General features: G+C 36.1%; 1 protein-coding gene across 3 annotated transcripts in view; it reads left to right on the top strand.

The window, feature by feature from the left end:
* Nucleotides 1–22,663: 22,663 nt before the first annotated feature.
* The window catches only part of LOC131041412 (glutamyl-tRNA reductase-binding protein, chloroplastic), a 146,437-nt gene continuing 142,961 nt past the window's right edge, over nucleotides 22,664–26,139 (top strand). For all 3 annotated transcript variants that reach the window (XM_057974487.1, XM_057974488.1, XM_057974486.1), the window contains exon 1: nucleotides 22,664–23,153. In XM_057974487.1, the coding sequence (XP_057830470.1) occupies nucleotides 22,953–23,153 (201 nt within the window). In that variant the 5' untranslated portion in view covers nucleotides 22,664–22,952. The remainder of the gene's footprint in view (nucleotides 23,154–26,139) is intronic.

Below are 26,139 nucleotides of genomic sequence, written 5' to 3'. Positions count from 1 at the left end.
AAACTATCAAAACTTTCTTTTGAAGACAATTTATAAACATTGGTGAATCCCTTGGGTCAGCACTAAAGACACTTCTTGCAAACAAATTGATCACTTTACTAGAAGAAAGGAACTACGAACCTCAAATCAAACCACCTTGGTGGAATGATAACCATTATTGTGATTTCCATCGAAACAAGGGACATCACATAGATAATTGTCAGAAGTTCAAACATATCATACAAGATATGATTGATAATGGAGTAATAACTGTGGATGGACATACAACAAATGAATCTCATACAGCTTTTAAAACTCCACTTCCAAACTATGATAAAGGTGAATCATCAACAACAAACAATGGTAAGGATAAAGCAAAGGTAAACTACGCTCATACATATGATAATGTGGTAAACTTGATTGTAGTTAAAGAAAAACAAAATCAAGAACATGCTCATGCTATCACAAGAAGCCAAGCCAAAATTGTTTTGTCGGGTCCTACAACAAACACATCATCCACTACCAAACAATACAACCTAGTGGAGCAATTGTAGAAAATACCCGCACAAATATCCATCTTATAATTGTTAAAGCTTTCACCTGCACACAAAGAAATTCTTGAACGAGCATTAGTAGATACAACAGTTTCCAAAGATCTTGATATTGATCAATTCCAAACCCCTCACTGCTTATCATTCACTAAAGAAGATGGCATGTCCTTACAACATCCCCACAACGCGCCTTTGCATATTAAAGTCCTCATTCACAAAACGCGTGTTAAACGTGTTCTAATAGACGGTGGAGCTGGCCTAAATATCTATTCATTAAGTCTTGTTCGTGCCTTAGGATATTCAGAGGATGCAGTTGATGTCTGGAAAAAGGATCACCATAAAAGCCTATGATGAAGAAGAACATTCCTCTAAGGGAATTGTGATACTACCCATCAGAGTGGGACCTTTGCAAAAAGACACAGCATGCCAAGTTCTAAACTTGGACTTATCATATAATGTACTCCTGGGAAGACCATGGATACATGACTTGCAAGTTGTCCCATCAACATATCATCAGTGTGTAAAATTTCCCTACAATGGGCATGAAATCACAATATCTGCAGATTCAAATCCATTTCAATACTGCAACAATCTAAAAAATGACCCAAGAAGTCATTATTCCTCGTAACAGGGAGGTATCATCTTCAAACACAAATCCAAGGAACAATCATTTTTCTCTATTTTATCAAGTATGGAAAAACAAATGCAGCTAAGAGATTAAGGGAACAGAGAATATTCAATATCACAATTACCACTTTCTCCTAAATCCTTTGGAAAACCATCAAACTCTAAACAACAACCAATTGTAAAACATCTTCCGATATTTGATGGAGCATTTGTTAGTGTTGGAACCTTATCAGAGAAAACAAAATACAAAGATGTGCTACAGTGGCTATATAAGGATGAAGAATGTCAACAAAAGATTAACAATGTCAGAATACCTATAGAAAAGTATGGAAAAGGATTTAACATTCTCAGAAGGATGGGATACACTGGAACAAGTCCTATAGGAAAAAGAAAAGAAGGTATCTCAGAACCTACTCAACCTTACACTCAATAGACTACAGACAAAACATGCTTAGGGTATGGAAAAGTCACTCTACCAGAAAATGCATCTTTTAGTCAACAATAAGAGAAATATGAAAACAGACAAGAACAACTGGCAATTGAAAAACAATAAACATCAGCTAAGCAACAAATAGAAGCAAACATGAAATGGGAAAAGAAGCAAGCTTCAAATCAACAAGAGAAACAAACTAAAAGCATCTCTCAAGCAACATTAAATCTCAATCAAAACAAGAAATAAGCTAATATAAGTCTAGGAGAACTCATAGAAAAGTTGACAGAACTTAATCTCAATCCTGAAAAAGCTGAATATGAAAGAAGAAAAGATATAGCCAGAAAAGCAGAAGAAATGCTATATCACCAAATCTGTAGATTGCAAGCTGCAAGTGATACAGATTCTAATGAATGGGAATAGGATTCCTATCACTCTGAAGAATCAACTGAAGAAAATTGCTTTGAAGGAGATGTAGGAGTCGATGTAATTCACACGTATGCAGGACAAACATCAAGAACTAGTTCACTTGAATTAGAATCACATTTGGCTGATTTGGACTTAACCAAGGATGATCAGGAATTTCTTATGCGAGGTCATTCTGATGAGAGTACCATTCTAGACATCAACATACATATTGAAAACTTTGATACATCCATCATGGCCCTTGAAACTCTTGAAACATCCCAACCTGAAGATCCCCTACCTCTAATCCACCCTGAGCTTATTGATTGGGAAAATGAAGGACATACCACCATTGATACCTTTATGAATGACCATGCCATATATGTATATCTTAATGCAATCGAACCCGTAACAACTCTCACCAAGAATGTCAACAACGCATCCTCCAATCAAGTGGGTGCCAAATCTCCTAGTTGCAAAAGTAAAAATAAAGAAAACAATATCAAGTCTAATGTTGAAAACCATTTATTAGCAACATAAGATCTAGAAAAAAGTAAAAAGAAAGGATGCATCTAACAGTGAAAACCTCCTCGAGGCGCCGAAAGATGGGAGATTTGACACTTTACCTGAGCACTATCAAGAAAGGTCATCCATTTTGATTGAACCAACAAAGGCAGTTAACATTGGCACAACAGAGCAACCAAAGATTCTTCATCTAGCGACTTCTCTATCAGAAGAAGAAATGCAACATTATGTGGAATTCTTCAAACGATGACAAATCAATTTTGCTTGGTCATATGTAGACATGCCAAGGTTAGATCCAAAGCTTATTATGCATCACTTGAATGTTAGTCCAGGAGCCAAACCAGTCAAACAGAAGTTAAGGAAAATGCATCCACATATCGCTATCCTAGTCAAAGCAGAACTAAAGAAACTATTGGATGTAGGATTCATCAGACCTGTAGCATATCCTCAATGGGTATCCAACATAATTCCTATTTCAAAACTAGATAAAAGCATCAGAATATGCACAGACTTCAGAGATCTTAATAACATGTGTCCAAAGGATGACTTTCCTTTGCCTAACATCGACATCATTGTAGATTTAACTGTTGGACACTCCATGTTTTCTTTAATGGATGGTTTCTCCAGATACAATCAGATCAAAATAGCACCCAAAGACCAAGAAAAGACAACTTTCACATGTCCATGGGGTACTTTCTACTGGAACGTCATGCCTTTTGGATTAAAGAACGCATGTGCTACATATCCAAGAGCTATGACAACTATATTTCATGACATGATGCATACATTCATGGAAGACTATGTGGATGACATATTAGCTAAATCCTACAACAGAGAAGAACATATAGAGATATTGGAAAAGATCTTTGATAGGTTCGAACAATACAAGCTAAGGCTAAATCCTAAGAAATGTGCCTTTGGTGTTACTTCAGGAAAGCTATTGGGATACATTGTTTCAGCTAGAGGTATCGAAGTGGATCCAACTATGGTTAAAGCAATCATGGAAATGACATCTTCCAAGAATATCAGTCAACTAAGATCACTCCAAGGAAGACTCCAATCAATCAAAAGATTTGTTGCTCAACTAGCAGATAAATGTCGACCATTTACTCATCTATTGAACAAAAATGTTCATTTCAAGTGGGACCATCAATGTGAGGACGCATTCAACAAGATCAAGACATATCTCATACAACCATCTGTCCTAATGTCACCAATTCCAAGAAAGCCATTATTACTCTATGTATCGACCACCAAAGCATCATTAGGAGTTTTGCTTTCACAATAGGATAATGAAGGAAAAGAATGAGCTATCTACTACATCAATAGAACACTAGTAGGATACAAGATCAACTATTCACCAATAGAAAAAGCATGCTTGGCAGTAGTTTTTGCTTCTCAAAAATTACGACACTATCTACTATCTCACTCCATCAAGTTGATAGCTAAAATCGATCCTTTGAAATATTTACTCAGCAAAGCAACATTAACAGGACGACTAGCAAAATGGATCATGATTCTGAGCGATTTTGATATTGAGTATGTTGACAAAAAAGATATAAAAGGATTAGTCATTGCAAAACAACTAGCAGAGGCACCCCTTCGAGATGCTCATCCTTTACAGATGGAATTTCCTAATGTTGATATCCTAACAGTCACAACAAAAACATGGCAATTATACTTTGATGGTTCATATACACAGCATGGATCGAGATCAGGTATTCTATTCATCACACCACAAGGTCATACAATCCCAAAAGCATACAAATTAAGCTTTCCATGCACCAACAATACAACAGAATATGAAGCTTTGGTTACAGGTATCAAAATGGCTATAGAATGGAACATTACACAACTTCAAGTCTTTGGAGACTCTCAGCTCGTCATTAATCAAATTAATGATGACTATCAAACAAAGGATGAAAAATTAATGCCTTATAAAAATATGGTTGATGATATCAAGAAATACTTTGTAGAAATAACTTTCCAGCAAATTCCAAGAAATGACAACAAAGTAGCAAATGCCATGGCAACACTTGCTTCTCTCCTTCGGACATAGGAAAATAAATAGTGTTATGAATTCCTCGTGGAAGAGTTGTTTTACCCTGCCTATAATTGTCCTGATTCCCAAACCATTTGTCAACTTATTGGACATGATTACTTCTGCTATGGCCAAACTTACACATACCTGAAAGATAACATCTTACCTCTCAACTTATCGAAGAACCAAAAGAGAAACTTTATTCATCAATCCTCCCATTTTACTCTCGTCGCGGATACCCTATTTAAACGAGATCTAGACGGTACTCTTTTAAGATGTCTTGAACAAGAAGAATCTAAGAAGGCCTTACATGAAGTCCATAACGACATTTGTGGCACTCATTCAAGTGGTCTTACCCTTTCAAAAAAACTCATACGCTTGGGCTATTATTGGCCGACTATGGAATGAGATTCTTTTCAGATAGCTAGAACATGCAAACAATGTCAAATCCATGGGAATTTGATTCATGCACTAGCACAAGAACTTCATGCTTTAGCAACATCTTGGCCTTTTTTTCAATGGGGTCTTGATCCAGTAGGAAAGATAAATCCTTCTTCATCTAATGGTCACAAATTCATCCTTGTAGCTACAGAATATTTCACAAAATGGATTGAGGCAGTACCTCTCATAAATATCACAGGAAAACAAATTGTTGCATTTATCTTGAATTACATCATCTATCGCTATGGAATACCAATGACCATTATCACTAATAATGGATGACCATTCAAGAATCAAGATGTACAAGAGCTATGTGAGAAATTCAAGATTCAACATAGACTCTCCACACCCTACTATCCACAGGGGAATGGGCAAGCAGAAGCATCAAACAAAACTATTCTAAAAATCCTCAAAAAGACAGTGAATGATGTTGGAAAAGATTGGCATATCCAATTAAACCCTTCTCTTTGGGCCTACTGTACCCATATCCGCACACCAACAAGCACCACACCTTTCTCTCTTGTATACAGATCAGAAGTAATACTGCCAATAGAAGTAGAGATACCTTCTCTACGAGTATCATTAAAAGGTCTCATCCTAGATGAAGAACAACGAGTATCTAGACTGCAAGAGTTAGAATTGATCCATGAACAAAGACAAAATGCCTTTGATCATTTAAAGGTATATCAAAAAAGAATGTGTCGGAGCTATAATCACAGGGTCAAACCACGAATATTTCAAGTAGGAGAACTAGTACTAAAAGAAAACCATGCAACCAGGCAGATCGAGAAATGAAAGGAAAGTTTGAACCAAACTGGTTAGGTCCATTTGTGATCACAACAGTATTTGGATCAGGAGCATATCAGCTATCAACACAGGATGAAGATCACCTCAAGGAACCAATCAATGACATGCATCTGAAGAAGTTTTATGTTTGAAAATACAAAACAAAACAAAAAAAAAAAAAAGCAAAAAAAAAAGCAAAAAAATCAAAAAACAGTGAAAAAATAGAAAATCAAAAAAAAAAAAAATATGAGAAAAAGTGCAATAAAAACAAATGGTGAAAACCTGGCAAACAGGTGCTATCTGTTAGCTAGCTCTTCAATCTATTAGTTCATGCATCTTTCTGCTTGCAGTCATTCATTTTCCATCAGCAATGTTCATATCCATCATAAAGCTTTTGTACATACGCAGGCATCACAACTACTCTCTCACCGTGGTTTCGATCATTGGGTATATCATAACAAATTTGTTTCTAGGCTTGGGGCAAAATCCTGCACTTAGCTGGGGGCAAAACTTTGGATCAATTCTGAGCTTAATCAAACAGGTAGAACAAACGGTTAGATAACTCTTAACAAGCAAAAACTGAGACATATCCAAAATTGAACACGAGATCAAATTATCAACTATCAAACTATCACAAGGTCAATCTAAACACATGGATGATATCTTTTGGATAATGATTTTAACATGATTGTTCAATTTTTCTATATTGATTTTCGCTATCATGATTTCTGAGTGACTCCAAGATGTCTTTGACTAGAGGAACAAGGAAGAAACATGATATTTTTCTTGTCTGTTGTCTAGAAATTGATCATTAATATGTGTAAATTTGTCTCAAGACATGATCATCAGAGTATCATTGAAGACATTTTCGATTGGAGTATTGAAATGATTAATACTGCCTATTTTACGCAAGTAACACTCAGGTGATCTCGGTTCAATTATACCTCGATGCTTGTGCTAACTTGCCATATCAAAATCCAGGAAAGCAGTGCTCAGGTCATCATGGTTTAATTATACCACCGATGTTTGCACTCACTTCCCACATTTTAAATAGCTCAATGATGACAAAAACGCAATAATCTAGTGATTGGTCCGATCATAGCATTGCATTTAGCTTGCATTTCATTATTGCATGGGATCCTGCCTGCTCCTTTTACCCAAGGTTAAATCTATCACAGGAATCATCAGGGTATCATCACAAGTGTATACGCAATCAGAATGATGACTCATATCTCTCCAGTTATTGTCGACCCAGCGAAAATCATATGCTACCCTCTCATCAGAACCAACATCAACATATCCAAATCTTTCTGCAACTTGATATCAATAAATTGTTAGTTCTTTATCCAAACAATCTTATCAATTCTATCAATCAATCAATCAATCACATCTAAATTGATTCTCTTATATCTTATACAAGATGTATCTTTCCTAAAACCAGACATTCTGATCATGTCTTATACAGGATATATTGTTCCTGAAACCAGATGCTTTTGATCATCTTTGTCTTATATAGGAGGTATCTTTCCTGAAACCAAACTGAATCTCAATCTTATCAATCTAACCAATCAAGCTTTACCAATCATCAAGAACCACATTACCATGATCATAGAACTCGCATTTTAATCAACCAAAGTTGCAGGAATCAAATCAATAATCTATCGGGATATCAATTTCGCAAAAATTCAAAAAAACTCCAAAGATCAATTATCTCAATTGATCTCCCGAAGGGGCATCATCGTATCACAATTTAGCAATCAAGAGTTGGGGCATCCTATCAAATCAATATCATCATCAAAAGGAAATTATTCTTTGAATTAACGCGTCATCACACCTCGCTTCAAAGAGGGGCAAAATGTATACACCTAAAAATGCTTTGAAGATAATTAATTAAATAAGCAATTATTTAATTAATCCCCCTCCCCAATTTAATTGAATTCATCAACAATTTCATTAAATCCTCCCTTTCATCTACTTATTAATAAATCTAAGGATTTATTTAATAAGTTCATTTCAATAATCCCCTTTAATTAATTAATTCCCCCCATCAAATTCATCATCAAATTCATTTCTTCTAAATCCCCTAATTAATCAAAACAAATCAATTTATGAGTTGTTGAAATTAATTAGCCTTTTCCTATTATTTGAATTTCTAAATTCAAATTCTCCTAACTTCTAACCACCTAACCTAACCCCTTCTAAACCTAACTCATTCCATCTAACCCTGGGTTTGCCTAAACCCATCCTAGCTTGCACATCCTAACCACCATGTCCCCTTTCCTTGAACACTTTACTCTCTCACGAGCAAAGCTTTGTGACACATGTCACTAAATGTTCCCTTTAATCCAACCTCTTCTAGAAGCCTCTTGACATTGTCACCATAGAGATGGCACATATTCCCTTTTATCCAACCTTTCTAGAAGCTCCTTGACACTTGTCACCATGGAGATGACATTGTCCCCTTTCATCCAACCCCTTCTCCTACCAACCTCCAAATGTTCCCTTTAATCCAACCTCTTTGTCAACCTCCTCCAATTTAACCATTGATATCTTCAAACTTAATCTTGACCGTTGATTCCTGCCACCTCACTCCTGGCCTTAGAAATCCTACAAATAGACCCCATTTTGGAGTTCAAAGGATCCTGGATCCCATCTCATTTGCATTCAAGCATTGTTACTATAGTCATATAACTCTTAGCAATATGATTTTAACATTGTTATCATGTTCAATTTTAGCTTAAATCTAGCTTATTTTCTAGCATAATCATAGAATCGTGTAGCTTAATCTCATCATTGCTAGCTTAAATGCATCATTTATCATTTAAATCCTCCATTTAAGTGTAGTCGAGTCACTGGAATTTGCATAACTAGATTTGAGAGCAAAATTCATACTTGCATTTACTAGGAGGCGATAGATCGATTAGCTATGGTTTATCTTTCTTTGCTTTAAATTCATTAACCATGCTTGTAATGATCTATTGAGTGTTTTGTGTTGCAGGAACATGTATACACTTCATAGGCACGATAGTAACAATATTAAATGAATGAAGAATTGGTCATGAAAAGAGTTTCAAATACAAAATTGAGATGCAAATATCATGAAAGTATAGATCTAATAAACCTTAACATCAATAAGAAACCCTAGAAGAATGCTAGGTTGTATAAGATTGATTTGGTTCACTAAAATACAAAGAGCTCTAAAGATACATATAAATAGAGAGGAAAGAAGGGTGGGAGGGAGATAGGGAGGGAGAGTGTGAGAGAGGAGAAGGAGATATATAGAGAGATATGCAGAGGGATTTAGAGAGAGGGTTGAGATTGAGAGTAGGGAGGGAGGGATAGATAGAGAGACGAGTCTAGATCTTAGGGGAGAGAGAGTGAGATAGAGGAGGGAGTGATGAAGGGGTAGACATATAAGTCTAGAGCTTGAGAAAAAGAGAAGTAATGAGGGATTTACTGAGAGTTAGAGAGATAGGTCTAAAGAGAGATGTGTAAAGATGGGTCCATAAAGAGAGGGAGGGAGAAAGGGAGAGGTGGAGCTATAGGTAGAGAAAAGAAGAAAATATTGACATGATGTTTTATCGAAATTTATTACTCTCCTTATTAAAATATCTACATTTTTTATTATTAATTACTCATTTTATTTTTCAAGTATTCTGAGATGATTGTTACAAAAAAAATCATGAAAGAGGGAATTCATATGCAAAAGTTATGGGCATTTGATTTTTCAAAAATTAAGGATGAATTTAACTTAATTATAATTATTTTTATGCATAATATAAAAACACTACCTATTCCATTGTGTAGAGCTCTGAATCACCTTTCCAATGCCTATTAAAAAACAAAATTTCGATGAGAAACGTAAAAGTTATGCCCATTTTACTAAAATGCATTTTTCTAGGACTTTAAAACAAATATCTGTTTCAAACTCAGTTTCAAAAATATGTATATATAAAAAAAAATGACTTGAGGAAATGAATTTTTATTTTTGATATTTAAAAAATCCAGACATTCATTTCTAATGGATATCCATTCCTAATAGATATTTGTTTTTTCTGACATAATTTTTTTCCCTGCATTTTTCTTTTGGAATTGCTTTGGTTTTTGGCTTGGAAGTGTCAAACCTAGAAAGTCAACACAAAAAATGCATTTAGAACTTTTCCTTCATTTTCTAGAAATCGCCCATGTGGATGACACCTTTTTTCAATCCAAATTTGATGAAATGAAAAGGGTTTATTAAGAAAATTGTTAGCTTTCTACCAATATAAATTTTGCCTTATTTTGAATTTAATAAATAATAATTATTGATTGTCTACATACATTATGACTAAAGTCCTAATTGATAAGTTGATTGAAAAACATCTATAACTTTTGTTAGCCCCAATTTTAAACTTGGAAAATTTTGAAATTTTGGTATTTGAAATGTTGTGTGTGATAATTGTTGGTTTCGAAGGTTTCCTATCGTCCTAAAATGCTTAGTTTTATATCATTCTAGAATGGAGTCATGTTGATCAAGAATTCCCCAAAATAAAAGCTTTTATTTTGGTAGACATCAAGGTGATAAGTATCCATCTTGTTTAAGATAATGTTCCACTCCAAGTACTTGTGGAGTCAATTCTAGATGTGGACAAAGGTATGTTGTTGGATCAGTCTTTAAAACTTCATTGCCAAAGCGGCTTGAGTTTCTAACACAAGTCGTGAAACCTTCATCAAATGTTGGTAGCAAGAGAAGGTTAACTCCAATCGGTCTATTGTTTAGATGAATAAAGAATAAAAGAAGTCGATTCAATCAACTCACAAGCATACATTAAACTGCCTATGTGGAAGCCTTTGACAATAGAAGGATTCATTGTCAAGTAAGAGTTGAGGATGAAGGGGCCGATATGTATTTGCGGTAAGTTGGCAAGTTGATTCTGTTTGTACCATAACCGACAATTTACCCAAGTTTGCAATGTTATTGAAACACTGATACATTTTCACTATGAAAGAGTTAGTTATAATAATCTATTCATTGACTATTTGGATAAGCTTATTAAGTTGTTCAAAATGCGGGCATGGAGAGTAATTAGTTTCAAGTTAATACAAATCGACATTTTGCCCAAGATTCACAAGTTACCAATAGAATTTTGAAACAACTTAAGAAGACCCATGAAGACATGACTATTGACAATTTGGCCAATTCGTAAGTTGGTCATGTTGAATAAGTGTGATAACTTATACATGGTGCCGAATTATGAAGACCATGAAATGAGGTAAGTGGGTGGTGATAAAGTCATTATCGATAATATACTTGCATGCATGTTTGCCGAGTTTCATTTTTCAAAATCGCATCAATGATAAGCTTGTTTCAGTCTTCAAAGAAGTCGAGGACATAAAGTAGTTGTCGTACATCATTCAAAATTATCGACTAAACCGACAAGTTGGAACAAGTTATTAAGTGACTGACCACACACTTTCATCCATTAAAGAGTTGGTTATTTTAACTTATTTTTGGGCAATTTGATAGAGTTGCAAATGAACTACGATGCATTCTTAAGAAAAAGTTAGTAATTATTTCATCAGTAAGTTGTAAGAGTGACACAAGATGTCGATAAAGCACAAGTATCTGCAAATTGATTAAGTTGAAGGTAGCCGATATCTCTCAAATTAAAGTCAGTTATTTTAACTAACTCTCCTACAATTTTGGTAGTGGGCATTCAATATATATGATGAGAGGACTTTGAAGTAAATATGAATACCAGTTAAATCCCATGGCATGAAAAATGTGGAATAATAGACATGTAACTTGAAAAGGTTGACAGAATCCCTCATGATTTGTATGATAGAATGCCTTGAGGGAGAAGAAGTATTGTGTCAAGGAATGAAATGGGATGATCGAGAGAGTGTTCACAAAATCAATTTGTTCAAAGAGGAATAGAAAGTTTTAGAAAAATATAATTGATAGCATAAAGTCGATATACACAACCATGCCCAACATTGTCCTCGCCAGCATTGAGATGGGAGCTTTGACAAATCTATGTGAGATTTGATAAACATGCATGCAGAAAAATGGGCGCATGGAATACAATGATTGTAGGATGTGCCCAAAATTTGTGTGTTGAAAAGAACTTTAAAGACCCTCGCGACTTCTGCAAAAAATGGATTTATAGCCAATGTGCATGAATTGTTTGACAAAATTCTTCAAAGAGATGTCATTCTGAAATGAAATGATTGTAGATTGTACAAAAAAATGGATTTTAGGAGGAATGAGCGTTGACGGTACTCCAACCAATTGAATGCATTGCATATATAGTTGGTCAATGAATATTATTGGTTGGCCTTCGTTCCCATGGCAGCTATCTTGAGGACACAATAAATCTCGTGATTATGATGCCTATCAAGTTCGTGGATACTATGTGGATGTGTGTTCTTGGTGCATGTAGACGTAACAGAACAATACGGTTTTATCGAATATTAAAGTTGCAAATGCCCACAAATATAAATTTGGAACCATGGATGAGGCACGCAAATTGTTTGCTAAAATGCTTTAAGGGAATGTCATATCATGGAATGAGATGATTTGGCAATGTTGGAGGTTACTACAAAATATGATATTGATCGGGTGACATATTTAATCAAGTCCTATTTTACCTACCTCTTTTGGAATTCAAGGCATTGGTGATAATGTTTATGGTAATCAAGAATGGGATTCTCATAAAGGAGGACATTCAAACCTTCAAAATGTATTTGAATTGGTTCATAAAGAAGAGGAGTTGATTGATGGATTCAATTAGAGTGTATGTTCACAAAGATCAAGTTGTTATCAATGAATGTCTTCACTTCAACGAAATTAATATTGTGTTCTTCTTTAGATATAATGAGCTTTAAGTTATCATTTTGTAAAAGTGATTTATGTCGCCAATTGTAATTAAAGTTATCTTTTTGGCTTACTTTTGTAAAAGTTAGGTAAATCCTAACTTATCTTCGAAAAGGTAGTTATTCTAAGCATTTTCTTAGGTAGTTATTCTAAGTAGGTAACTAGGGTAGTTATCCTAAGTAGTTACCTAAGGTGGTTATTCAAAGTGGTTATGAGTTGGTTATCAATGTAGTTATTGCAGGATGCCTATAAATACAAGTCTATGGCATTGTATAGGGGGGGACTTTTGCAAAGGGAAAACTTTGAAGAAATTATTGGAGAATCTTGTAATGAATTTTGATTTGACACTTTGTACAAAGAGGTTTATGAAATTGTATAATCTCACAAAGACAATAAAGAATGCTTTCAAGTTTGTATGTTCTTGATGTTCTTCTAAGTTGTCATTGCTAATTTTCCATATGTTAAATTAGTGATTCCTTTTTGTATTCATGTGAATTATCAACAATATATGCAATTGATGTAATGGAAGACAATCACTTCCTGGTATCTTGAGTTAGATGTGTCAAGATAACTTGTCTTTCCATATGTCAAGATTTGTTATCTTTATTTCTTCATCATTGCATATCAGCACTTATTTTGTGCGCAAACCCCCTTTGTAATCATTATCAGTTGTGGAATCTCAGTTGGTTTTCATACGTCTACCATTGGGGTTTCTGTTAGTCATCTTTCTCGAGTTTTGTGTTTTCTCCTTTATGTACTTTCAGGTTAAAAGTACATAAAAATCTCAAATACCCCATCATACGAGGGAGCTTCCCCTCTCAAACGCAGCTCTCCAACTGTTGGAACGGTTGTCACTTTTCTTTGGGCAAACAAGGTCAAATTTGCAAAATCAATCGCAGTGACAAATCTGTTTACCAATAACTTTAAAATGGTTCGACATTTTTTGAATCCAAAAAATGTCGCATATTTTATGCTTCCTCTACTATAGGATAACAAAAATAAAATTGAATTTCATGGATTTTTGACCAAGTTATGGTGCATAGACATACAAGTTTTTTTTATTTTTAAAAAGTTCTAATAATTTTTTTATCATTAATTATTTAATTGACAAAAAATTACAAAGAAAATGGGGCACATCCAGGTATATGTCCTGAAAGTTTAAGAAAAAAATATTAGGTTTTACTTGCACTTAGTTTCCGTAGGAATACACTTGCTTTTTATTTTTTCCCTAAAATTTTAGTACTACTATATATCTCTACATATTGATCTCTCTCTATCTCTTTATATCCATATCTTTCTTTACCTCTATCTTCACATCTCTTTATCTCTCTCCCTATCTCCCCACCACATCTCTCTCTCTCTCTCTCTCTCTCTCTCTCTCTCTCTCTCTCTCTCTCTCTCTCTCTCTCTCTCTCTCTCTCCCTTTATCTCCCTAACTCTTTTTATCTACCCCTCCCTAGCTCTTTCCTTATTGCCTATCTATCTCTTTAACTCTACATCTCTCTCCCTTTCTCTTCCCATACATCCCTATATTCTCTCTTTCTGTTTCAACATACATGTGTGTGTGTGTGTGTAATATATGTACACACACACACACACACACATACATACATATGCACACACACACACACACACACACACACATGTGTGTGTGTGTGCGTGTGTGTGTGTGTATATTGTATATGGTGAAAATGGATACAACAACAATGATGAAAGACTAAATGATTTCAACCACAACAACCCTAGCCTAACAACAACAAAGATCCACCATATCATATGAAGATTACCTAAGACAATGCAAATAAAATGAAATCATAAAGATTATACCATCACATGTCCAATAGGATTTGGATCTCCATTCTTCCTATCTCCATTGATCTTGTTTGATATATTTGCTCTCAGATTTTTTGTGCACAAGAGCTCAACAAAGAACAGAAATGTGGTTGCAAGTAGGATCGCATATGAAAGTGCAAAGCATAGTGTAATCAATTGATCAAGTAGTCAGTTAGGGTTTGATAATGAAGGAAGAGTCTCCTTATATAGAAGACACTATATGAAATGGAGGGATAAGATTGAGTGGTGTAAAAAGCGGTCGGCTATGATTAGAGGGTAGGTAGAGGAAATAATAAAATAATGAGAGGGTAGGTAGAGGAAATAATAAAATAATGAGAGGGTAGGTAGTGTATGAATTAAGAGATGAATGACATGTGTCATGGGTAGAAAAGGTTAATGAATTAAATAAATAAATAAAGATTTATTTAATTAATAGAAGAAGTGGGATCAATTAAATAAATAAAAGTATTTATTTAATTTAGGAAAATGATAATTTAAATAAATAAATGAATTTATTTAAATGAGAAATAAGGCTAGAAGAGGATAAATGAATTAATTAAATAACTAAAGATTTATTTAATTAATAGAAGAATTAGGCTTAGATAATTAAATAAATAAAATATTTGTTTAATTAGACATGACAATTTTAGGTGTCTACATTTTGCCCTTCTTTGAGACAATGCGGCTTGTCACGTTGTTTCAAAGAAGATAATATGAACTGATACAAAGTTGCCCCAAGATGGGAATAATATGCCCCCTTGAGAGATTGGATGAAAATGTCTGAAAAGATTGCAGACAATCTCTCGATAAGAAAGAAAGGCTAGAAAGGACTGTTCGGATAGGATGGAGTGACAGAGTCACGGGATAATGAAGACTGACTCGGGAAACGAGGGCTAGGGCTAGGGTAGTCTATAAAATAGACCACGAGGGGAAAACATCATCATTGTCATCCACACATCCAAGAGATCAAAGTGTAGAGAGAGAATAGAGCAGCAACAGTTAGCAGCGATGGCATTGGTTCATAGATTCAATCACGTTCGTCGATTTCAGAGTCCAATAGAGGCAGGAGAGCCGGTAAGTACCTCAAAACCTCCTTGTACTTTGTCGCAATAAATGTTGTCATTAATGCATGTTAGGTAGCGCATTTAATGCACTTTAGGATAATGTCAAAAACGTGTAGGCGCGTCTGCATTGGTTCCAGCGCGTCTAGGTTGGCTAGGCACGTTTGTGTTTGTGCCAGGCACGTCTATGAATTAAGCAGCGTCTATGTCAAATGCGAACGCATCTATGTTGTGCAGACACGTTTGTGAAATGTGGGCACGTTTGTGCAGGACAGGCATGTCTGTGCAAAGCAGGCGCGTCTGTGTAGTCTGTAAGCGCGTTTATGTCATGAAGGTGCATTTATGTCTTCAAGGTCAAATCGACAGTTTTGTGATGAACATACGCTGTCGATTGGATAAGCTGCTGAGAGGATACACTCAAGCAGGTCCTCTAAGGAAGACTAGGATAGCAGATAGGGCTAGGTTTGACAATTTTGTGATAGAACATACGTTGCCAATTAGGAAACTACTCAAGAGGATACACTCAAGCAGAGGCCCTAGGATAGGATAGATCAAGGCACTTTGTGATGAACAGTGAGTACCAAGACATAGTACTTTGTGATGAATAGGAAGTACTAAAAAAAGAGCATCACTTTGTGATGAACAGGGAGTGCAAATATGAGTAGCACTTTGTGATGAATAGGGAGTGCAAAACTCGTAGTACTTTGTGATGAACAGGGAGTACCACTAGGATAGATAGCAACACTTTGTGATGAACAGTGAGTGTCACTAGGATAGATAGCAACACTTTGTGATGAACAGTGAGTGTCACTAGGATAGAAGCAACACTTTGTGATGAACAGTGAGTGTCACTTTGACTGACATGATTGCTTTGCTTGACTGCAGGAGTATTTGCCTATGCTAGAGTCACGAGAGAGATTCCTGTCAACGCAGAGATTACGAACAGAGCCGACATTTGAGGACCGAGCTGCTATTGAGGGTATGGGTCTATGATACATTCTGTATGTGCCTGGGTTTCGGGCGAACCTGGGTTTGCTAACTGCACTTGCTGAGAGATGGAACTCAGAGACATGCACGTTTCATTTGCCGATAGGTGAGATGACAGTCGCCTTGGAGGATGTATACAGGATATTGAGGATACCGATCGTCGGGGAGCTAATACCCTATGATCGAGATGGAGACAGGAAGGCCCTGAGACGAGTGTTCCAGGATCCCATGAGAGTTGGACATGTGGCATGGGATACCATGACAACGATAGGACTAGCACTACCAACAGTGTTAGGAGGAGTGATCAGTGGGTTCCTATGTCCAGACAGGGCGACACGGGGGTTGGCTGTAGCCATATGATTTTTGACATCATTGTATCATGACACTTATGATTATATATATATATATATATATAAAAGATGATTCATCTTTGCAGAAGCTATATGCATGTGTACCTATGTGATGCATGTATCTATGTGATGCAAATATGTACATGAGGAAATGCAATATTTTTGCTCTTTTATGTTTTTAAATGTTATGCCAATGTGAATGTGAATGTATGAAATGTAAATGGATATGATAATGCAAATAACTATTTACATGATGAAAATGTAAAATGTGCTAATTTGTGTTGTGTGCAGGATGTGATGTGATTGTGATATCTATATGTATGTATGAAATGCTTAATATGTGATAATGCAAGTGCAGCTACATGAAATGCAAATGTTTTTTTATGTCATTATATTGAGTCGTATGATAGCGGACTACACGGACTCGAGAAGGACAATGAAGATCAATCAAGAAAGGGGGATGGAAGATAGAAGATATGAAAGTGAAAGAGCTTCTTGTGTGTTATCATCATTGAGCTTTATTATGGCAAGTAGGTTATGATAATCGAGGCATATGTTCGACCTAGAAAGTCATTGTACCTGTTTGCATGGAGATAAGACAGTCTCAAACAAGGAATGCCCTAGTTCATACTAGACTCACAATGTCCTCATATCCTTGGACAAGTCGTAGCATTACTAAGAGACAATCCACAGACAGCAAAAGAAAAATAGGTGATGATACCCCATCCTCGCCTTTCTAGTCAAAGACATCTTGGAAATAGAATCTCTAGTCAAAGACATCCTGGAAAAGCTAAAAGACATGTCACCAAAAGATAAAATCAAAAGAAAACCAAGACTCGACACCAACATCCACTGTAGTCCTCAAGTTTAGTGTCTCTTGTCACTTGTATAAGTCTTATTTGATTGTGGTCACAATGTTTACTTTCACATAAAGGATAGATAGCATTGAACCATATCTTGTCTGAGTCTGTTGAAAGATTTGATTTGTTGAAGCCCATTGTTGCTGATGTGTCTCATCTGAAACTAACTGGATCCATGCAACTGATACTTTATTGTGGAGAAGACAAAACTTTATTGTGGATTGGCGATGCAGATGCTTCTTTATTGTGGATTGTGCGCAGATAGACTGAAGAAAACTGGAAGAAACTGTACTCCTTGAAACATGTGATGTTCTCATTTCCACACCCATCACTAGACGTAGGATTTGCCTTAGCCACAGATAGGAGCTGATTTATTATGAATGGAAAAGGGGCGAAAAGGAATGTTTATTATGAATGGCTAACCAATCTTGGGTAGATCAATAACAAGCCATGATGGGAATGGGTAAGTTTTATTGTGGATGAATAGATTGTGAGTGTGTGCAAATTGAAGAATGAAGGAAATGGAATCCTAAAGGAGGGAGGAGCAATGTCTCTACACATGGCACCGGTGACCTAGTTTTCACCATGGTACTTGCCCAGGGTGCCGCCAAAGTGGTTTTCACCGTTGGACGAAATTATTTCTCTTTACTTTTTTCGATTTTTCAATTTTTTTTGTGTCACAAGGCGCCTGTTTGCCAGGTTTTCACCAAGCAACGATTTTTTTATTTTTATGATTTTTTTATATTTTTGAATTTTTTGATTTTTTATATTTTTGAATTAGGATACTCTGAAGAGTTATGTGTAAAACCTACGAAGGTGCATGCTGTTGATAGGATCCTCCAAAGGTTCACCTTCTGTGGTTGAGAGCTGATATGCACCAGATCCACATGCTACTGTGATGATGTAAGGAACAAGCCAATTTGGTTCGAAATTGTCCTTCTTCTGTCTGTCTTGCTGATTTTTAGGATTTTCCTTGAGAACTAAGTCGCCTACCTCAAATGTGCGAGGCTTGACATTATGATTGTAGCTGCAACGTTCCTTGACTGAATGATATGTAGCTTGAGCAACTGTCTTCCTTGATAAAGGAACTGAGATATAATTACTAATGTGTGGACTATGTTTGCCCATATGCGTGTCATCTAAAGAAGTTTGGGCATCCCTGATAACAAATTCCTTCAAGGAAGCTCCATTAAAGGTCCATGATGTATCGCCAAAAGGGGATGGATGTGTGGAACAAGTGGATGAGTTATGAAGGATTATGACTGTGAAAAGAAGTGAAAGTAGGATAGCATGATGGAGACTTAGGATCAACAAGTGTTCTTTTTTACTTGAAATTGTAGAACTTTTGCCCCCAGTTATTTTGGTTTTAGGGGAGATCAACTCTTGTTCCTTTTCTTTCATAGGATTTTTATCCTTGACCTTAGTTTTTGTAGAGTCCAATAGCTTTTGATTTTGAATTGGACTAAAGGACTTCTCTTTATTATTGACATTTAGATTTTTCTTTTCAAAGCTTGATTTTTGATCCCTGATGAGTAAGGGCTTTTGTGATTCTTGTTGATCCAAGTCTAGAAGTGGAGTGGAAATGGAATGAGTGGATGAAATGGTAAGGCTATATGAGTTCTCAAGAGGGCTGGCGATGTGCTCAATAGATTCTTTGCTAGAACCACTCTTAGGACTATTGATATCAAGAGATGCTTGCACCACTAGAGGAGATTCACATTCAGACTTAGCAGCCACAACACTTGTTGGTTCATACCCAATTCCTTGCAAATTGTTTATAGATTGTTCCGGTCGACTGAATACCTTAGGAGATAGTGGGAGTTGATCAACATGAAATATATACTCACCACATCCCATATCTTTAAACTTGAACTTTTCTTTGATCTCTGCCTGTTTTGATGTAGAAGCTTTTAAGGATTCTGGATCAACATATGCTGATGAAGGAACACCTTCTCGATTGACTGGTATTGTTATTTCTGATCTAGGTCGCAAATTGTTGCAATATATGAATGGATTTGGGTCAGCTTTGACAGGCACTTCAACTCCATTGTGTGGAAACTTGATACATCGATGATATGTAGATGGTACTGCGTTCATCTCATGAATCCATGGACGTCCTAGCAATATGTTGTATGTAAGCTCTAGATCAAGGACATGACAAACCACATCCTTTGTAACCGGTCCAACTCTGAGAGGCAAGGTGACTGTGCCTTTGGATGAACGCTCTTCATCATCATATGCCTTGATGGTAATTTTGTTTGTAGCATTCATAGCTTTGTCTGAATATCCCAATTGTATCATTGTGTTCAAAGTACATATATTAAGACCAGCTCCTCCATCTATCAGGACTCATTTTATTCGATGTTTGTGTATGAAGGCTTCAATGTGTAAAGGTGCATTATGTGGTTGTCTTATAGAGGCATCATCGGCTTTTGTGAATGTAAGGGAGTGTGGAATGGAAAGGCATCCCACCATGGCTTGAAACTGGTCCATGTTCAGATCAGTAGGAACATGAGTGTCTCTCAAGATTTTGTCAAGAATAGCTTTATGTGCGGGGGATACGCGTAAGAGTTCGAGGATGGAGATGAGCGCGGGTGTCTTCCCTAACTGTTCTACAAGGTCATACTCAGGCTTGGTTGATGAGGAAGTTGTGTTTTTAGCTAGAGCACCTTGCAAAGTGAATTTACCTCGACGGGTTGTAACATGACATTCAGAGGTAGGTTCAGAAGAAGATCCAATGCCTTTTAGGACAATCTTGGGTCTTTGGGTAGAATTCTCCGACGTTTTGTCCTTGATGATAATGGTAGAGACATAATTGTCCATCGAGATATGATTGATAGTTGAATCGTAGCTATAGGATGCTCTTGTATAGTTGGTTTGGTCATCCGTGGCTGCAACTTTTCCCTTGTCATGCTTTGGGAATGGTTCCTTAAACATCTCATGTTCTTGATTGGATGAGTGTCCTTCAATCTCAATGTCACCTCTATCAATGAGATCTTGTATGATGTTCTTCAGTTGATGACAATTTCCTATCTTATGACCCTTGCTCTAATGGAATTCACAATACTCATCATCATTCCACCAATTTGGTTTGACCTTTGGCTCATATGGAGGAAAATCTGGAATTGTGATTACTTTGTTTGCCACTAGCTTCTTGAAAACTGACTCAAGTGGTTCTCCCAATGGAGTGTACTTCCTTCATGATTTCGAAGTTGTTTGAGTATTCACTTGATTGTTTGTAGAGCTTGTTCCCGAAAAAACAATTTTGGGTCGCACTGCATTGGCATCAACAACACCATCATTGACTGTGTTCTTGTTTTTGTTCCAAAATCTTGGCTTGTCTTTTCCTTTAAAGTCACCTTTGTTTTCTTTGAATATTTTGACGATGCCTTGTTCAATTAGGACCTTTTTTGTCACTAAGACTTTTTCAATGACGTCCTTGAAGGTGGACAAACAAGCTTTTCTTAGGTCATAACCAATGTCTTTGTTAACATTTTGGGTGAACATTTCTACATACACACACACATATACATATACATATACATATACATATACATATACATATACATATACATATACATATACATATACATACATACATATGTATGCATGTGTATCCCCCCTCTCTCTCGTCCCATATATCTTTATCTCTCCCTCTTTTCTCCCTCGCTATCTCTCCTTATTTCTCTCTCCCTCTATCCATCTTTGTTTGTCTATCTATACTTCTCTCTCTCTCTCTCCATTCCTATATCTCATCATATCTCCATCTCTCTATCACTCTATCTCACCATCTCTTTATGTATCTCTCCCTCTCCCTCTATATCTCTCAATCTCAATCTCTATCTCTCTATATCTCCCTTTTTCCCTGTATCTATTTGTCTCCCTCTTCCTCTCTTGCTCTATCTTCATCTTTACTTCCATCTTTCTCTCTCCCCCTCTATCTCTAGACATGTCTCCCCCTATCCATTCATATCTCTCCCTCTCCCTCTCCCTCTTCTGAAACCTCCATATCTATATATCTTTTCCTCTATCTCTTTCTCTCCATATTTCTTCTTCCATCTCTCCCTCTATCTCTATCTTGTTATCTCTCCATCTTTCTCCACCCTCATCTCTCTCCCTCTACCTCTTTCTCTATATATCACTTCATCTCTCTATCTTTCTTTATGTTTCTTTCTCTCCCTCTACATCTTTATCACTTCTGCATCTATTTATCCCTCTCCCCTCTCTCTCTTTAACAAACTCTCTCCTATATCTCCACCTCTATCTCTATATCCCTCTCTATCTCTATCTCTATATCCTTACCCCTCTCTCTTGCTCTTCCCACCTGCCTGCTCTCTCTCTCTCTCTCTCTAATGCAAACATGACATGAACTTGTTGCTAATGGATCCTAATTATCTTGCTAATTGAGAGGTTTTGTTTCACTCATATTTGGGTTCTTATAAATGGATGCATAGTTGATCCAAAGCTATCACTTCTCCATTAAGACATTTGTTACAAAAACAACATCATTTACTAATGGCTTGCCAATTGACCTAATGTATTGTACAAATGTATCAAAAAATGGTTTGGAATTTTTCCCAAATGACCTTCTACACCTCTTCAATATACCCATTACATACAAATACATAATTGCTAATTATTTTTAATTAAAAAATACTACAGCACGTATTCATAAAAAAATAATTAAAAAAACATAACAGAAAAACATAAAAACACAAAAACAAAAACTTAAAAATACGAAATATACACTTTTAGACAATTACAAGCCAATCTCAATCTAAATATTGAATTGCCCACAACTTATGTCATTTGGACGTAAGGCACTTTACCTAGAATGGTGGCCCACCGTAGGCAGGAACGTACAATTCTTAAAAGATTACCTAGACGCTCAATATTAAACAACTGCTGTGAACTTTTATAACATCTATCTTGTGTTCTTACAGAATGGGATAACCAATAGACGCCATAGAAGGAAAGAGGGCATTCTTCACCACTTATTCTAGCAACTGATAAATTCTCCACCCAATATAAAAACAATATCAATTCTTCTCACTTAATTCCTTATCTATATCTACTTCTGTTTCCCTCCTTATTTTAAATCCTTCATTGCCAATGCCAATGCCAATGCATAAAAATTAAGAATGCCAATTCTGCAATTGGGAATTTAAAATCATGCGTTGAAATGAAGCGAGCTACGTAAAAAATCTTACTTTTGTTCTAATGGCTTTTGTTGTGACTGCCGTACAGTTGCCTAGTTTGAAAACTATACATGTGTATGAAGAAGCATATAAATTTGGTGGTAGAAATGGGATGATTAAGCCAAGTAGAAAGAGAATGAGAAGATATTCAAGGTGTCTATCAGGGGGAGAAGAGGAGGAAGGCCATAACAGATTTGAAGATAATTCTGTAACTGATTCCCAGGTATGCTTTTTGAGTTGCCTGAATCGAGGAAACCTGTGATATTGCCCAGATATTTATACATTTCGTCCATAATTTTTTTCATTTTTCAATTGGATAGCATTGTTCGAGTGAATGATTTATTTTCGTATGGAAGCCCTTGCTTGCAAGGATGTGTTTTCCAATGAAACTAATTATGAGTTGAATATCATCTTCAATGTGGACTTCAACAATCTACTGTTTGATTGTGAATTGTTTTCTCATTTGTATGGTCAACATTTCCGCAAAATTATCTGATTGGATTCCAATCCATTGTTGAATCTTGATAACAGATACTGGAAATTCCATTCTCATTTCTTATTACACCTTCCGTAACGAATTGGCTCGGGTTGTTTCTGAATGCTCAACCAAATTGAATTAAAAATGCCCCTTGTCAGTTGGAACCCACTTGTATGTTAGATGTATGGTAAACCATTGAAGCCTATTGTGAAACAGCCAATGCCTTCCCTGGGCCATGTTGCAGTTCTATTCCTTTTGTAAATTCGGGATAAGTGTAGTGCTTTTGATTTGGACTATAATCTTTCTCATAATCTGACCATGGTCTTGCAAACTGTTCATATTGAATACTTAGCTATTTTGTTTGTTTGTTCCAGAAATGATTAATCACATAAAAAGAATCCTGGCGCCACTTTGCGTAATGCTTTTTAGGATTTCTATTCTAACTGTTTCTTGCTATATATATATTTTTTACTAGATAGATTATGTATGTTGGTGTAAGCTGGCCAAACGTAGAGGCCATTTTTTTCCAAATAGATTGGATAGACTGGTACTGGAAAAGGGAATCTTAATTGCTTCTCCATCTTTCTTACAATCGATGCAAATGTTACGCCCTATTCAATCTCATTTTCCTAATTGATCAGTTGTCAAGATTTTATCAAGGCAAAAAAGCCATAGAAAGTTTCATATTTTTGGCCATACAGGATTTGACTATAGTTTTATCCATTTTTTTGACAGAGACTGGTTTTGCTGACTGATGTATGATAGATAGATGCCATTGTCTCCCCATGACTAGTATCAGGTCATACTAAAACATCCTCTTAGTGCTGATAAATAGGGGTCTTATCGTTGACTCATTGATCAAACTTTCAATTTTTATTGGGTGATTGACCTCTATTTCCTGTATTTTATCAATGGATCATTCGGCTATATTGCTTTATTTTCTTTCTATAAAGTAAAAGAGATGCTCATATCCTTGATCTTGTATACCTGCCTTTAATATCCGAGCCATACTTGAGAGAGGGTAATGCTATTGTTGAATTCAGCGCCTTCCCAAACTGGTACCAAACTATGCGATTAAAAAGGGACCACATGGACCTCTTTGATGGTGGATGGGAGGACTATGAGAGCACCTTAGCACATATTGGGACTAATTGTACACAGCTCCTGCAGAAGTTGGTTGGCGATTGGAGGCCTAAGATGGAATATAACGAGCTGAAATTACGTTGGGAAGGCCAGCTAAAAAATGATGAAGGGGCTCCATACACCAGGAATGATATGGTAGTGGCCAGCAAACTGCATTCATCAATGCGAGAGTACGAGACCAACAGAGAGGATTGGGAGTTGGAGCTGCAAAGGGTAACAAACCACTATGAGGATGTCATGTTCTGAGTCAACTTCATAGCTACACTCCCTGGATCGAAGATAAGGGCCATTTGCATAAGGTTCCAGGAATATGTTTGGGCAGAGCAAGCTGCAGGGCAGAACATTTGGAAAAAGTACTTAAATGAGGAAAATGAATTTTTATTGTAAAAAGGGAAAATATCTACTTTGGGATGATAAAGTGCATTCCCCAAAGTTAGTTATTTCTCCCCAACTACCAAAGTACAGTTTTAGTTTTTGAGCTCTGTGCATTGCACTTTTGGGGGGCAGCTTTATGGCTGGTAGTTGATTAGTTAGTTGAAAGTTATGCTCCATAGTTACTAGGCATGGGTAGTCATGTTGTATTGGATGAATCTGGGCCACCTGTTTTGTTTTAATCTTGGCCATTCATCCAAGTTTTGAAGCTCTATTTTAAGAGACTGGTTTTCCCTTATTTTTGTAAGAAGTCCAAAATTGTTGTTGAAACTCTGCTGAAATATTTACAGAAGTAATGGAATTTCAAACTGTATATGTTTCTTGTGAGTGCATGGTTCCCTTCTTCCCTATTTAATTTCTGTTATGCATTTTATTTATAAATAGTTTGTTTGGGTAGATATTTGATAAAGATTTTACGTTCATACCATTAAGGATTGACTGAAGATCAATCCCCCTGTACGGTTAGTTTGAACATGTTTATAAATTTAGTTCGGTTGTTAAATGCTTGTATGAATGTATGTTGTAGATTCAGTGCTTGTATTTAATAGTTTGAAAATCAAATTTTCCTTTGAAGATTGCACCAAGTTTTGCCTAGTTGTGTCTAATTGGCAAAGCAGAACATGGTAATTTTAAAGTTTCCGTCTATTTACCCACATATGTTGTTTTAGTTAGAGTAGTTAGTATCTCTTCCCTACTTTTTTCCCCTTTTTTTTAATAAATCTGAAGTTGATACCTGTCAAACAGCATCATGTTAAATGTTAATCTGATAAAATAAGACTTGTAGAGTCTTAGGGACACCTTATGGAACCCTGAAGCCTATCCTACCCATTAACGTAAGTCTCCTCATGTCTACCAGCAAGACACATGAACCATTGAGCTATCCCACAGTCAAGAACTGACAAGTTTGAACCTCGAGGTCACCTTCTTGTGATCATTTCAGTAGCACTAGAAGCCTCCTTATGCAAGAGAGAATGGGATTACCTCAAAATTCTATTTTGTGTTGATCGGAAAGAGTTGAAGTATGACTTTAGCCACATCAACAGATAGGAGTTATCAAGTTTAAGTTCCCAAGTGTTAAGGGTTTAATTTTGAGTGCAAATTCCATTTACCACGGTCTAATGTAAAAATATGCTGTCTTACACAAAAATTTCTAATG

The sequence above is a fragment of the Cryptomeria japonica genome, chromosome 11, assembly GCF_030272615.1.
Source record: "Cryptomeria japonica chromosome 11, Sugi_1.0, whole genome shotgun sequence".
Lineage (NCBI taxonomy): Eukaryota > Viridiplantae > Streptophyta > Pinopsida > Cupressales > Cupressaceae > Cryptomeria > Cryptomeria japonica.
Note: the sequence above shows the minus strand (reverse complement) of the source record. Positions and strands in the feature narration are given on the sequence as shown.